Genomic DNA, 13360 nt, shown 5'->3' with positions numbered 1-13360 from the left:
TATATAACAGAAATTGGGAAAAATGATAATAATTTTTTATTACATAAGCCTTTATTACATATAACATAAAATAACTGTATTTTATAATTTTGGGAAGTTCTGCAAGGCTGTACTTTTACCTTACATCTTTCACCATTTGAAGTGACCTCAAATGGTGCTCTATTTCTATCTTTGCCTGTAGGAGTGTGTCCATTACAAGGATGGCTCTGGGATGCTGGAGAGCTGAGAGCTAGGCCAGGAATGTATTTCAGCAACAACTGCTCTATATATGATCCTCAAACATAAATGTCTTCCCTCCAACCCAAGTCCTGTATACTTGCGCATTTGGGTCCCACTGTCTGGAATGCCTTCCATTTTATATCCTGTGTCCAAGGCTGTTGGGAGTCTTTATAAAATCATTTAAGACTTTGCTGAAACATCCCTTCTTCTGTTATACTTTCTCTGGTTCCTAGTAACCTTGACGGGATGCCCTTGAGTCCATGATACTTTAAAATTCTTATTGGAAAACCCAGTACAGGATTTGTTTATCGTTTGTGACGGTCTTTCTTTCTCAGTAGACCATGAGCTTCTGAGAGCAGGAACTTTTTTAACTCATTGTCATATTCTTTAAATTTAGTGTAAAACCCAACCTTGTCGAACATTGTACAGCAAAAGAAATATTTGTTGAATCTCATCATTCCCTCTCTCCCTTGCACTCTGTATTCCAGTACTGTTGAACTTTCATTTCATCCTGTTGATTTGATTCTTTCTTGTCCCTATGCCTTGTGTATTATGTGTGTGTATATGATATTTATATTATCATGTGATATTACAAGCAGTACTGCCTGCAGTACTCCCTCCATATACCCGCTTATTCCTTATTCTTCTCCTGAAAGGTTTTCCTGACTTTTGAGGGAAATAGATCTTCCTTCTCTATGTCCTCACTATTCCTTGTACTATCCCCAACATCATACTCTGTGCACCCTTCTGGAAAAAAGAAACCTGAAGGCAGGGGCCAGGTTGGGTTTGTTTACCACTGTATCCCCTGTACCTGGGGCACTTCCTGACATGAAGTGGTTGTTCAATAAATATTTCTTGAATAAATGGTTGAATAAATTTTATTCAAACACAGGCTTGTCATTTTTACACCCCATTTTGCACTTCCATATGTGTTTGGTATATCATTTAGACAGACTTGGAGAGATAATATAGTATAAGGGAACTTTAGGTTCCAAATATAACACAGTTAGAAATGCTTTCCTAGGGAGTTTATTTTACAGTGACAGGAGCTGGTAGCTATCAATGTGGAGAAGCCTGTATGGATGCACAGGCAGAGTAAAGCTTGGAAACAGCAACCCTGCCAGCACAGCTTCTCATCTTGTATTTCCCTTGATATTGATTAGTGGTATCGCCATCATATTCAGCTACCCAAATCAGAACCTGAGAGTTAGGTACCCTTCTCCTTTCTCTACCTCCTGATCCACCTTCACAGCAAATCACCAGGTCCTCCTGATTTTACCCCTTGAACAATTCTCAAACACATGGCTTCCTTTCCTATCTAGGTCCTCATAATCTGCTATCCGCACAATTGCAATATCCGCTGACTGTTCTCGAGGCTCTAGCTTTTTCTTCTCAACCTCATCTTCCCATTGCTACAAAGGTGAGCATTTAGAATTGGAACATGGCACTCCTCTCCTTAAATCATTTCAGTGGGTGGCTCCTTGTCACCTTGAGCATTAAATCCATTCTCTCAGCATGGCAAAACAAGGCCCTCCACGATCTGGTCCCTACCAACCCATCTAATCTCTTCTTGAATTTAAAATTCTAATAAGTGTGACATATAATTTCCCCCATAATCCATGAGATTTCACACATCTATGCTTTTGTTCATCTTGTTGTATCTTTCTTACATGCCTTCTCTTACAGCCTCTTGTATAATTCTTACTAACCTCTTAAGATTCACATGGACAGTCATCTTATTCAGAAAGTTTTGTCTAAATTCCATGTTTGGCTTAATGTCTTTCCTCTGGATGACCGTAATATCCTGTATATACCTCTGTCTCTACTTTGAGATGACAGTCCAGTGGTCCCAAAATTTTATCATGTTCTTTATCAATAACACTGCTGAAAATGCACCTCAATATATATGTTTGTTTATGTATGCAGGTACATATTTATGTATGCATAAATTTACATATATGCATACTCCTTTATTAATTATGTATTGTGTATTTTAAGGTATATGTAAAATTGACATTGTAAGCACCAGATAAAGGTAAAATGACAACATTTAAGGCATTTTGAAATGTCTGAATGCATTGAAAAACACATTTTTCTATACAATTATTAATGCTCTTTACAGAAAGTCATGTACCTTGGTTGGTTTGTTAATTTTGAATTTAACTCTTTAGGATACACCTATTTAAAAGACTCAGAAAGCCTGTACCAGAAAAAAATTGATAAGTTGGACTTCATCAAAATTAAAAACTTCTGCTCGGCAAAAACACATACACACACAAAAATAAACTAGAAAAAAGGATTTGTATTTCCAATAGAGAACTCTTAAAATGAAAATATTTAAAAACAACAACGAACACCTTTTGAAAAATAGATAAAAGATTTAGACAATTCACAAAGGAGGGTACAGAAAAAGCCAAAAAGCATAGGGAAAGGTGCTCAATAGCATTGCCATCAAGGTAATGGGAATTAAAACCACAATGAAATACCACTACAACTGCATGGAAAAGATAAACTAAAAGATGAACAACACCAAAAGCTGTAGAGTTTGTGAAACAAATGGAGATCTTGTGCATTGCTTAGCACATTCTCATAAAGTTAAACATGTACCAACCCTAGGACAAACAAGGAAGAATAACATACTTACAGAAAAACAACTTGTACAAAAATATGTGTTTTATATATAATAGGTAAAATAGTTAACAACCTAAGTGTCTAGCAAATGGTGAATATATATACTTTTTAAAATGTAGTCCTGCCAAACAATGGAATACTACTCAGCCACAAAAAAGGTCTAAACTACTGATAAGTGCACTAAAATAAAAGGGCCTCAAAAATGTTATTCTAAGTGAAAGAAGTCAGCCACATGTGAATACATTCTGTATGAATTTTCTTCATAGGAACCTCTAGATAAGGCAAAACTATGGCACAAGAAATAAAAGCAGTGACTCTCTCTGGGGAGTGGGATTGACTGAGAAAGGGTCTGGGAGAATCTTCTAGGATAAAATAAATGGTCTCTATGTTGACAGGAATGTGAGTTGCATGAGAATGTGCATTTGGCAAAGTTTATCTCACTGTAGAGATAAACTCTGTATAAAACAGTGTCTGGATGAACCAAAACCAAAACAAAGACTTTTTTTAAAAAAAGTTTCCTATAAGAGGCCGGGTGCAGTGGCTCACGCCTGTAATCCCAACACTTCGGGAGGCCAAGGCGGGCGGATCATGAGGTCAGGAGATCGAGACCATCCTGGCTAACACGGTGAAACCCTGTCTCTACTAATAATACAAAAAAATTAGCCAGGCATGGTGGCAGGCGCCTGTACTCCCAGCTACTTGGGAGGCTGAGGCAGGAGAATGGCATGAATCCAGGAACAGATTCAGAGAGTATCAGAATATAGGACTTCCATGGATGTACCTTGTTCTATTGATTTCATTTTGGAACCATGTGATTATTTTATAGAATTATAATGCAAACTTTATTGAAAAACAAAACTCATAATTGAATGGCAAATGAATTGTACTTGTTAACTGTGCATTGCATTGCTGGCTCAACCAAAAAAAAAGAAACTATTTCAATTAATTTTAGAGCACAGTGATTTGACAATATGCTTTGGTGGAATATCTGCCAAATGTACTCACAAAATCAGTCACATTGTTGTTGGTAATGTAAGTTTTTGTCATCCAGAGACTGCTATGTGTATTTTGTAGGATAAATTACATGAAAAATTATGTTGATGTTTTGGAGACCAGGAGTTTCCGTCTGGAAAAAAGGTGCTGCCGATGAAGATCAATTAGGTTAAATAAAAACCAAGTCCTGACTCTGAATTAGTATTATCAGTATGGATTCAAGATGCATGTTACCGTCTTAAAAAATTCATGCCTTTTTACAGTTTCTCCTGAAAAGACCTGGGATCAATGACCAACCACGTAGCAAAAAATGCCTCTAACATCCAGATTAAAATTTCTATTATTTCTCACTAATACGAAATAGGACATTTTGGAGAAATGGCTGAACTCAGATCTGAAGGTGAAAAAAGTCACCAAAAAGGCATGATGCTATCAAAGGCTAGAGGGGGCATGTTGAAAAGACTCTGAAATAAGCTTAAAGAGGCCCCCACTCAACAAAAAATAAAAGATGTAACGGATTAAAACAAAGCAAGTATGCTTGAATTTATTGAAAAGAACAAGTATGGTCAATTTATTTTTTAAATACACTGGACATCTTTGGATAATGCTAAGAAACAAAATCATTATGCTGAAAACTAACAAATGAAAGAATCAGGTGTTTATCCTTCTTGCCCTAGACAAACTGTACCTTAGGGTAAAAAAAAGTTGATGTAGATGTTTATCTTTACAGAATGATAAAATCACAATATTACTATTTTGCAGCCCATAATGAACCAGTGGGTCTACCTGATGTTTGTTAGCATAATACAAATAAAGAACTAAATATTAAATGACTCCTAATTGAAGCACACAACATTGTCTATGAAGCATTCTTGCCAAAAACAAAATTGAATCCAATATGATGCAACCACTGCTAGCTAGGTCTAATGACCAACTTATATGATCCCTATTTAAACAAACAAGCTATTATGTACATTTATAAGATAATCAGGCATTTTGAGATAGAAATCTTATAAAGATATGCAAGTTCAAATTGTAGAAGGGCATCAGAGACTGGGTTCATTAGATAAAGAAACTCATTTTTTTTTTATTATTATTATACTTTAGGTTTTAGGGTACATGTGAACAATGTGAAGTTTTGTTACATATGTATCCATGTGCTGTGTTGGTTTGCTGCACCCATTAACTCGTCATTTAGCAGCAGGTATATCTCCTAATGCTGTCCCTCCCCCCTCCCCCAACCCACAACAGTCCCCGGAGTGTGATGTTCCCCTTCCTGTGTCCATGAGTTCTCATTGTTCAATTCCTACCTATGAGTGAGAACATGCAGTGTTTGGTTTTTTGTCCTTGCGATGGTTTACTGAGAATGATGTTTTCCAGTTTCATCGATGTCCCTACAAAGGACATGAACTCATCATTTTTTATGGCTGCATAGTATTCCATGGTGTATATGTGCCACATTTTCTTAATCCAGTCTATCGTTGTTGGGCATTTGGGTTAGTTCCAAGTCTTTGCTATTGTGAATAGTGCCACAACAAACATGTGTGCATGTGTCTTTATAGCAGCATGATTTATAGTCTTTTGGGTATATACCCAGTAATGGGATGGCTGGGTCAAATGGTATTTCTAGTCCTAGATCCCTGAGGAATCGCCACACTGACTTCCACAATGGTTGAACTAGTTTACAGTCCCACCAACTGTGTAAAAGTGTTCCTATTTCTCCACATCCTCTCCAGCACCTGTTGTTTCCTGACTTTTTAATGATGGCCATTCTAACTGGTGTGAGATGGTATCTCATTGTGGTTTCGATTTGCATTTCTCTGATGGCCAGTGATGATGAGCATTTTTTCATGTGTTTTTTGGCTGCATAAATGTCTTCTTTTGAGAAGTGTCTGTTCATGTCCTTCGCCCACTTTTTGATGGGGTTGTTTGTTTTTTTCTTGTAAATTTGTTTGAGTTCATTGTAGATTCTGGATATTAGCCCTTTGTCAGATGAGTAGGTTGCAAAATTTTCTCCCATTCTGTAGGTTGCCTGTTCATTCTGATGGTAGTTTCTTTTGCTGTGCAGAAGCTCTTTAGTTTAATTAGATCCCATTTGTCAATTTTGGCTTTTGTTGCCATTGCTTTTGGTGTTTTAGACATGAAGTCCTTGCCCACGCCTGTGTCCTGAATGGTATTGCCTAGGCTTTCTTCTAGGGTTTTTATGGTTTTAGGTCTAACATGTAAGTCTTTAATCCATCTTGAATTAATTTTTGTATAAGGTGTAAGGAAGGGATCCAGTTTCAGCTTTCTACATATGGCTAGCCAGTTTTCCCAGCACCATTTATTAAATAGGGAATCCTTTCCCCATTGCTTGTTTTTGTCAGGTTTGTCAAAGATCAGATAGTTGTAGATATGTGGCATTACTTCTGAGGGCTCTGTTCTGTTCCATTGATCTATGTCTCTGTTGTGGTACCAGTACCATGCTGTTTTGGTTACGGTAGCCTTGTAGTATAGTTTGAAGTCAGGTAGCGTGATGCCTCCTGCTTTGTTCTTTTGGCTTTGGATTGACTTGGCAACAAATGGAAGAACATTCCATGCTCATGGGTTGGAAGAATCAATATCGTGAAAATGGCCATACTGCCCAAGGTAATTTATAGATTCAATGCCATCCCCATCAAGCTACCAATGACTTTCTTCACAGAACTGGAAAAAACTACTTTAAAGTTCATATGGAACCAAAAAAGAAACTCATTTTTAAACTTGATTTATAAATTAGGCAAAGTTTTGTTGAAATTTGATTGATAACTTCATTTTCCTTGATGTCACCAGTTTTCTTGCAAACTATTAGTTTGAATATTTAATAAAAGTTTTCAAAACCCATAAGAACTCTTTATTTGTAAAATTTTAACATGTAAGATAATACCATACCTCCAATATTTTTTAAATAAGTAGAAATAATGAATAATGTCACAGATAAATGTACTCATAACACTTGCAAAAAGGAAATCATTTAACCTGGAAACAGTTTTTATATCCTTCTTCAAAATGATTTTTCTATAGCCAGTGTTTCTTTAAAAATCAGTGTTTTTAGAGTGTGTGATTCCTAAAAATAGATTAATTAGGTATCATACCAGTAAAGTCCATTTGTCAAAAAATTTGGAATACCTTTTTATGTAAAAGAGTAAGCATATAGATTAGCTTTAAGTCCAACAACATTTTTCAAAAAAGTCTTTAAAAATATTTCAAAGATCCTACTATATCTGAGATGCCTTGTTATTATAAAGAGGATATTTCTTAAAAAAAAAAAAAGAATTTATGCACTACATGCATTTCTGAGTGTATGCACTTTTTTTGTCCTAAATTGCTTGCCTATGAAGGATTCAGGAAATTATATTCTCTCCTCAATATTTCCCTGAAATCCATCTGAAAAATTCCAGTAAAGAGCAACCGCTTCATCAGTAACTACACTTCACAGTTATTTCCACAAACATTATTTTTATTAAAAAAATTTTCTGCTGAGAATATATTATCTCTGCTACAGCCCTCCTTTGGTGGTTTAAAAAAAACAAGTAGTTCTTTGTGTATGTTATTGTTGAAACAGAATAGAGAAAATACCAGCAGCTGGGACATGTTAGAAACATTTCTGCCTTCTTCCAAGGCATTGCAAAATTCCCAAGTTGGGTAGCTTCTGTCTAATATTTACAACTGTATCAATATTGTGCATCTTCCAATGATTTTATGACAAAGGAATGCATTTAAGTATATAACTATGTTATATCATTTTCTATGTATTATTTTGGCTGTTGTTATTGTGGTAGGAAGAATAAGCATGTCTCTAAGAGTATTTTTTTCATCATTAAGGAACATACCTCAAATAAACCTTTTAAACATTGATTATTATGTTTAGTAAAATTTTGTGAGACTCTAATTGCATTTCTTATGATTTTAAACATTACACAGAGGTATAGGTATTTGTTTTTATGTTTTTCGCCACTCCAAATTCGTCATAGTAAATGTGAGAGAGTCAAGATGCCACAATCCCTGTGGGTGATTAGCTTGTCTTAATTTCTTTGCATTGGACATCGTTGGATTTCACATTGCATGTATTTCTTTATTTGATAATAACAAACAGAAATAAGCATTTTGGTATTTTCTTCCTGTAATCAAAGGCTTTTCTTGTAAATCCATGGTGTAGGAACCCCATTTTGAAACCATGTCTCTCCTAAGAGTCTTCTACATAGGGATGAGGTTTTATTCATATTTTTAAACCTATATGAAAGCTCAGGGCTTGGCATATGCTAAATAATTGTTAATGGAGCTAAAAAAGAACTGAAAGATTAGATCTCAATGAAGTTATATATTTTCTTATATATATTCTTATTCTTTCAGAGACAGATATTTTGTCTGGTTTATTGTACTTATTGTCTAAGGTTTATTTCACTCACCTTTTAATGACGCTGTATATAGATATTATCAGTGTTTTACAATAACAGCCATTTCATTAAGGCAAGCAATATTTCCTCATGATTCTTAAAAATAGGCTCTCCCCAGGTATCTGAAATCTGCTTTAAGATGTTACATATATACAGGTACCTGCTTCCTTTAAAAGGTAGGCTCTTACCCTAAAAATAAAGCCATATTCCACTCTCAATGCCATTTCCTACATTTGAGGAAGCAGAAGTCAAACCTCAAAACCATTACTGAGACATGCTATCCTTGATTCTCTTGGATATTCAAAGTCTACGACCGAAACAAATAATATTGCTTTGCTTCCACTTAATAATTTTATTAGGCTTAGTCTCTAAAAACATGCCTGAAATTTAAGACTTCTCCATTATTAACCACTATTTATTGGCTTTAAATAATAGACTTGAGGTTGTAAAAAGAGGATAATTTTTACCTTAAGTGTTTGCTGGGTAACTTAGACCAGAAGCTCAATGGAAATGTTTCAGAGTAGAGCTCCAATTTTAGCTGCATTTGTAGTTCACAAATGCAATTATAAGGAGCCAAAAACCTCTAAGTTATGCCACTTACAATTCCAAATTGCAATCAGTCAGTATTTACAGAGCACCCACTGGGTGGAAAATGCTGTAGCGGCACCATGCATAAAAACAAAATAAGCATTTTATTACAAGGAATAAACAATACAGTTGTGACACCACTGTGTCAAACCCTTAATATGCTATTGACTCAGACATAAAATTGAATTGCATGTTAGTAAGTGAATGCACTCTAGTGTTTTTTGATTCTACAACACTAACATCTCATGCATGATCTGTCACACTGTGGATGCTGCACTGTTTTGAGCAACCAGATACAGCTTGTTGATCAATTCCACCCGTCATTGAGATGCTAAGGCAAGTTTCCTAGGTTCTTTTTGAATGAAGCCTTTTAATCTCTTCCTGTAAATAATGAAAGAGAATTAGGGCCTGATTCCCAAAGAGAAGACTGAAACTCTCAAATAAGAAAGGGGAAGAAAAAACTGAGGGTGCCTCCAAAATAAAAGGTGTACCCAATGACAGGTAAAAAGATCATCCCCACCTAGGAGTCAATATGTATCTCTGAGCAGCAAATATTACTAACAAGTGTGCTAGGAATAATGGAGGACCCAACTAGAAAGATGGGATTGTCAGGGAACCAACATTAATTAAGCCTACATCCAAAAAAGAAATCAATAATTTCACTAGTGTTACAAGAAGGCCTTGGATCTGAGTGCATATCTGGGTATGTGTGTGGAAGCCTGCTTGGGGAAACTTTGTCCTGTGGCCTGGGGGAGGAGGATATCATATTAATATTTTGTTGAATTTGGAGCAAATAGCAGAGCACCCAAAATTATTTAGGAAATTCGATCAGAAACAAGCCAAAATCAACAGCAACGTCCAGTTTAGGATAAGGTTGGGGGTGAGGGTGGAAGAGGTAAGGCAGTAGTAAGATAAAACAATAGTTTTAAGAAGTTGTCCTGGATAATTTATAACATATAGTTTAGGGTAGTTTTTCCTCTGAATGTAGAGAATTTTCCCTGGAGAGAAAGTGCTACCTTCAGAAGGCCAATTTTAGGCTAATAAGAAGCAAATTTCCCTTTATTCTTAGGCCTTAAACACAGAGACACCAGAGACTTCTGGGAGTGTGGGTGAGGGTGGGAAGAGGATTAGAGGCCACCTACTGCAACATTTATTTGTTTGTTCATTAAAAAATATAATGAGTAAATGCTAGGAACCAGGTACTGTCATAAACTGGGAATAAGATTAACATATTCTCTACATGACTGAGTTTGCATCTTTGTTGGGGAGACTGAGTCCTACATAAATAAATTACATAGCTTCAGATAGCTAAATACACTATTAAGAAAACAAAACAGAGCAGGACTTGAGAACAAAGGAGGAGGGGATAAGAAGGCTATTTCAGAGAACTTTGTCAGATCATTGTGAGAAGGTTTTAATGGGGCTGGAATTACAAGAAGAAATGAAGCAGGCAAAAGCTCTGGGGACAGAAATATTTCATGAGGAAGTAGCAAGTAAAAAGCCCTGGAGGCAGGCCCAGGCTTGGTGTGCTAAGGATAGAGAAGTCAGTGTGGAGGGAGTCAAATGCTGGGAGTGGTCAAAGTGGCCTTTGGCACTTTGGGTGGCAGTACCCATGTTCTGTAGACTGTTGTAGGATACTTAAGGATTTAGTTTTTATTGCAGGTATTATAGGAAGCAGTGAAAAGTTTTGAGCAGAGAACAGTGTGATCCGATTAATTATTTAAAAGTTATCCCAATGTTTCTGCTTTATGATGAGAGCTACACCTGGATCTGTGATGCTTTCATCCCTGTCTTATTTCTAATAGCACTCTGACCCAGGGCATATGCCAAATATATGCCTTAATATTATTCTGGCAATGTCTACTAGGCAGAAGTTTAAATTCTTTAGAGGTTAACTATAGGAAGGAAAGTAGTGAATAAAGCCAATCTTTAAAAAGTGAAGTCCATGAAGCAAAACTTTCAGGATGTGAAATGTTCTCTAAGACAGTCAAGTCCTTCTGTTGTTGCAGGATGTAGTAACAACAGGGTAGACTCCTACTGAAAAAATCAGTGCCAAAAATTCCTAAATGATGATCAGAATCAAAATAAAGCTTTGGAACGGAATTAGGCAACAGACAGATGCTTCTCGATTCAGGGTCTGCTCCCCAGTGTTCTCACACTGACTGCCACTTTTTTTTCAGGCAACAGGGGAACATTCCCTATCGCAGCCAGGGACATCTGTTACTGACCACCTATTTGTTTGAAAACAACTACTTGTTTGAAAATCCCCAGGAGGAATAAGTTAAAGAGATCTGTTCTGTACTATGGTGACAGTAGTTAATAACAATATATTGTATACTTAAAAATTGCTAAGAGTGTGTATTAGTTTGTTCTCACACTGCTAATAAAGACATAGCCGAGACTAGGTAATTTATAAAGGAAAGAGGTTTAATTGACTCCCAGTTCCACATGGCTGGGGAGGCCTCACAATCATGGCATAAGGCGAATGAGGAGCAAAGTCATGTCTCACATGGCAGCAGGCAAGAGAGCTTCTGCAGGGGAACTCCCATTTTTAAAACCATCAGATCTCGTGAGACTTATTCCACAAGGACAGTATGGGGGAAACCACCTCCATGATTCAATTATCTCCACCTGGCCCCACTTTTGACATGTGGGGATTATTACAATTCAAAGTGAGATTTGGGTGAGGACACAGCCAAACCATATCAGAGAGTAAATTTAAAGCGCTCTAACTACAAAAAAAAGAAACATATATGAGATGATGCATATGCTAATTAGCTTCATTTAGTCATTCCATGTGTATGCACATACCAAAACATGATGTTGTACACCATGAATGTATTTGTCAATTAAAAACATTACGTGAAAAAAATAAACAGTTTCTTTTTGTGTAATCTTTTTCTTTTCCTTCAGATTAATCATCTGGCTGTGTCTCTATATTGTCAAAACTCCTAGTTAATTCTCTCTACCAATAAATTTAATTTTTGATCATTTCCATGCCTATACTCAGAACTATATTCAGAGAAAGGGTTGAATCTCTCCCACTTAAAGCTGTGTAATCTCATGCAAACAACCTTAACCTATCTGGACCTCAGTTTTCTAATAGGAATAATTTCTACCCCATAAAGCTATTATGACAGTAGATGAAAAGAAAAAAATGTATTAATTTATTTGATATTTCCAGCACCATGTTCAGGATAGGTAAAATAAATGATGACTTTCATTATTAAAGTTGTTAAAATGACCATCAGCAGTGCAGCATAGTCCTTTGATTAAAAGAAAGAACACAGTGAGCCTAATTAACAATTTCTGGTTCCTGATCCACCTGAAAAATAGAGACAACCATATGAGAGGAGTTTTGGAAGGAAGGTCAAGAAGTTATTAGAAGATGTGACTATTTTCAACTAAACTTTACATAAGACACCACCAAAGAGCTCAACTTCCAAATGTGTGCCGTAAGCGTTAAACAAAAAATGTTAAATAATGAATAAAATAATATAATTAAACATTTATGAAAGAGAACAGCCTCTCAGGGTGATTTCTCTATGACCCTCAGTTTTACTTACATTCCTCTGCAGGCACACTTAAGTAAAACCCTAGGAAACACAAGAGATTATTTTTCCAAGTGTTGGCATCTACATTACTTTAAAATGATATTTCTTATTTTTAGAAAGAGAATCACTCTTTTTTCCAAAGGAGTATAATAGTTTCTTGGCCTTTACCTCTGAACTCTCACCTTCCCAAAAGGCATCTCCAGCAATGTACAAACTCCTCCATAAGGAATGATTTAATTTGGCAAAGGACAAAAATACCAATTAACTTTATGTTAATTGACTCAACTGTGTGATGTCTGGAAAATTTGATGACTCACAAGAAAGTCTGACGAAAATATTTTCACATCAGAGGGAAATTGCAAAACTTCTGGCCGTGCACCAAATAGGCCAACTTTGGCAACATCCTGTAATAAACACCAGGAGAAAATTGTTAGGTATGCAACAATTTATTCGGGACATTTTTTTAAAGGTTTCCATTGGATAAAATGGCCTTTTCTTTTTTCATTTAATCTTGAGTGCCTGTCTGTGTTTGGTATTCTTCACAGTGAACCACTAATTGGAACCAGACCCAGCACAAGCATCTCTGAAATTCTCCTCAGTTAACTGTTGACCTGTAACATTCATGATTTCTACTGGACAACTATTATGCAGGTACTTGCCTTAAAAATAAAACACACACACACACACACACACACACACACACACACACACACACACACAAACTTCTTGTATCAGATACATTAGGATTAAATTGCAAACTTGACATTTTCCTTAGTATGGAGTTACCAGTAGCGAATATTATCTTCATCTAATGGGCAAAATGCAGCAATATTGAGAAGCTATTTAGTACAATGGTCATGAGCTTGGGCTCTGTCATTGACTTAGGCCTCTATTTTAATCACAAATTCTTTGCTTATTAGCTGAGTGACCTTGGACTTGTTAGTTAACCTTTTCAAGCCT

The 13360-nt window shown here is 36.1% G+C and overlaps 1 protein-coding gene across 1 annotated transcript in view; it reads left to right on the top strand.

Annotated features, from left to right (window-relative positions):
- Positions 1-13032, top strand: part of ANGPT1 (angiopoietin 1) — a 271322-nt gene extending 258290 nt beyond the window's left edge. The window contains exon 9 of the mRNA XM_058444036.1: positions 12946-13032. Coding sequence (XP_058300019.1) covers positions 12946-12956 — 11 coding nt within the window. The 3' untranslated portion in view covers positions 12957-13032. The remainder of the gene's footprint in view (positions 1-12945) is intronic.
- Positions 13033-13360: the final 328 nt, after the last annotated feature.

The sequence above is a fragment of the Hylobates moloch genome, unplaced genomic scaffold, assembly GCF_009828535.3.
Source record: "Hylobates moloch isolate HMO894 unplaced genomic scaffold, HMol_V3 SCAFFOLD_9, whole genome shotgun sequence".
Lineage (NCBI taxonomy): Eukaryota > Metazoa > Chordata > Mammalia > Primates > Hylobatidae > Hylobates > Hylobates moloch.
This window is presented reverse-complemented; position numbering and strand designations above follow the sequence as displayed.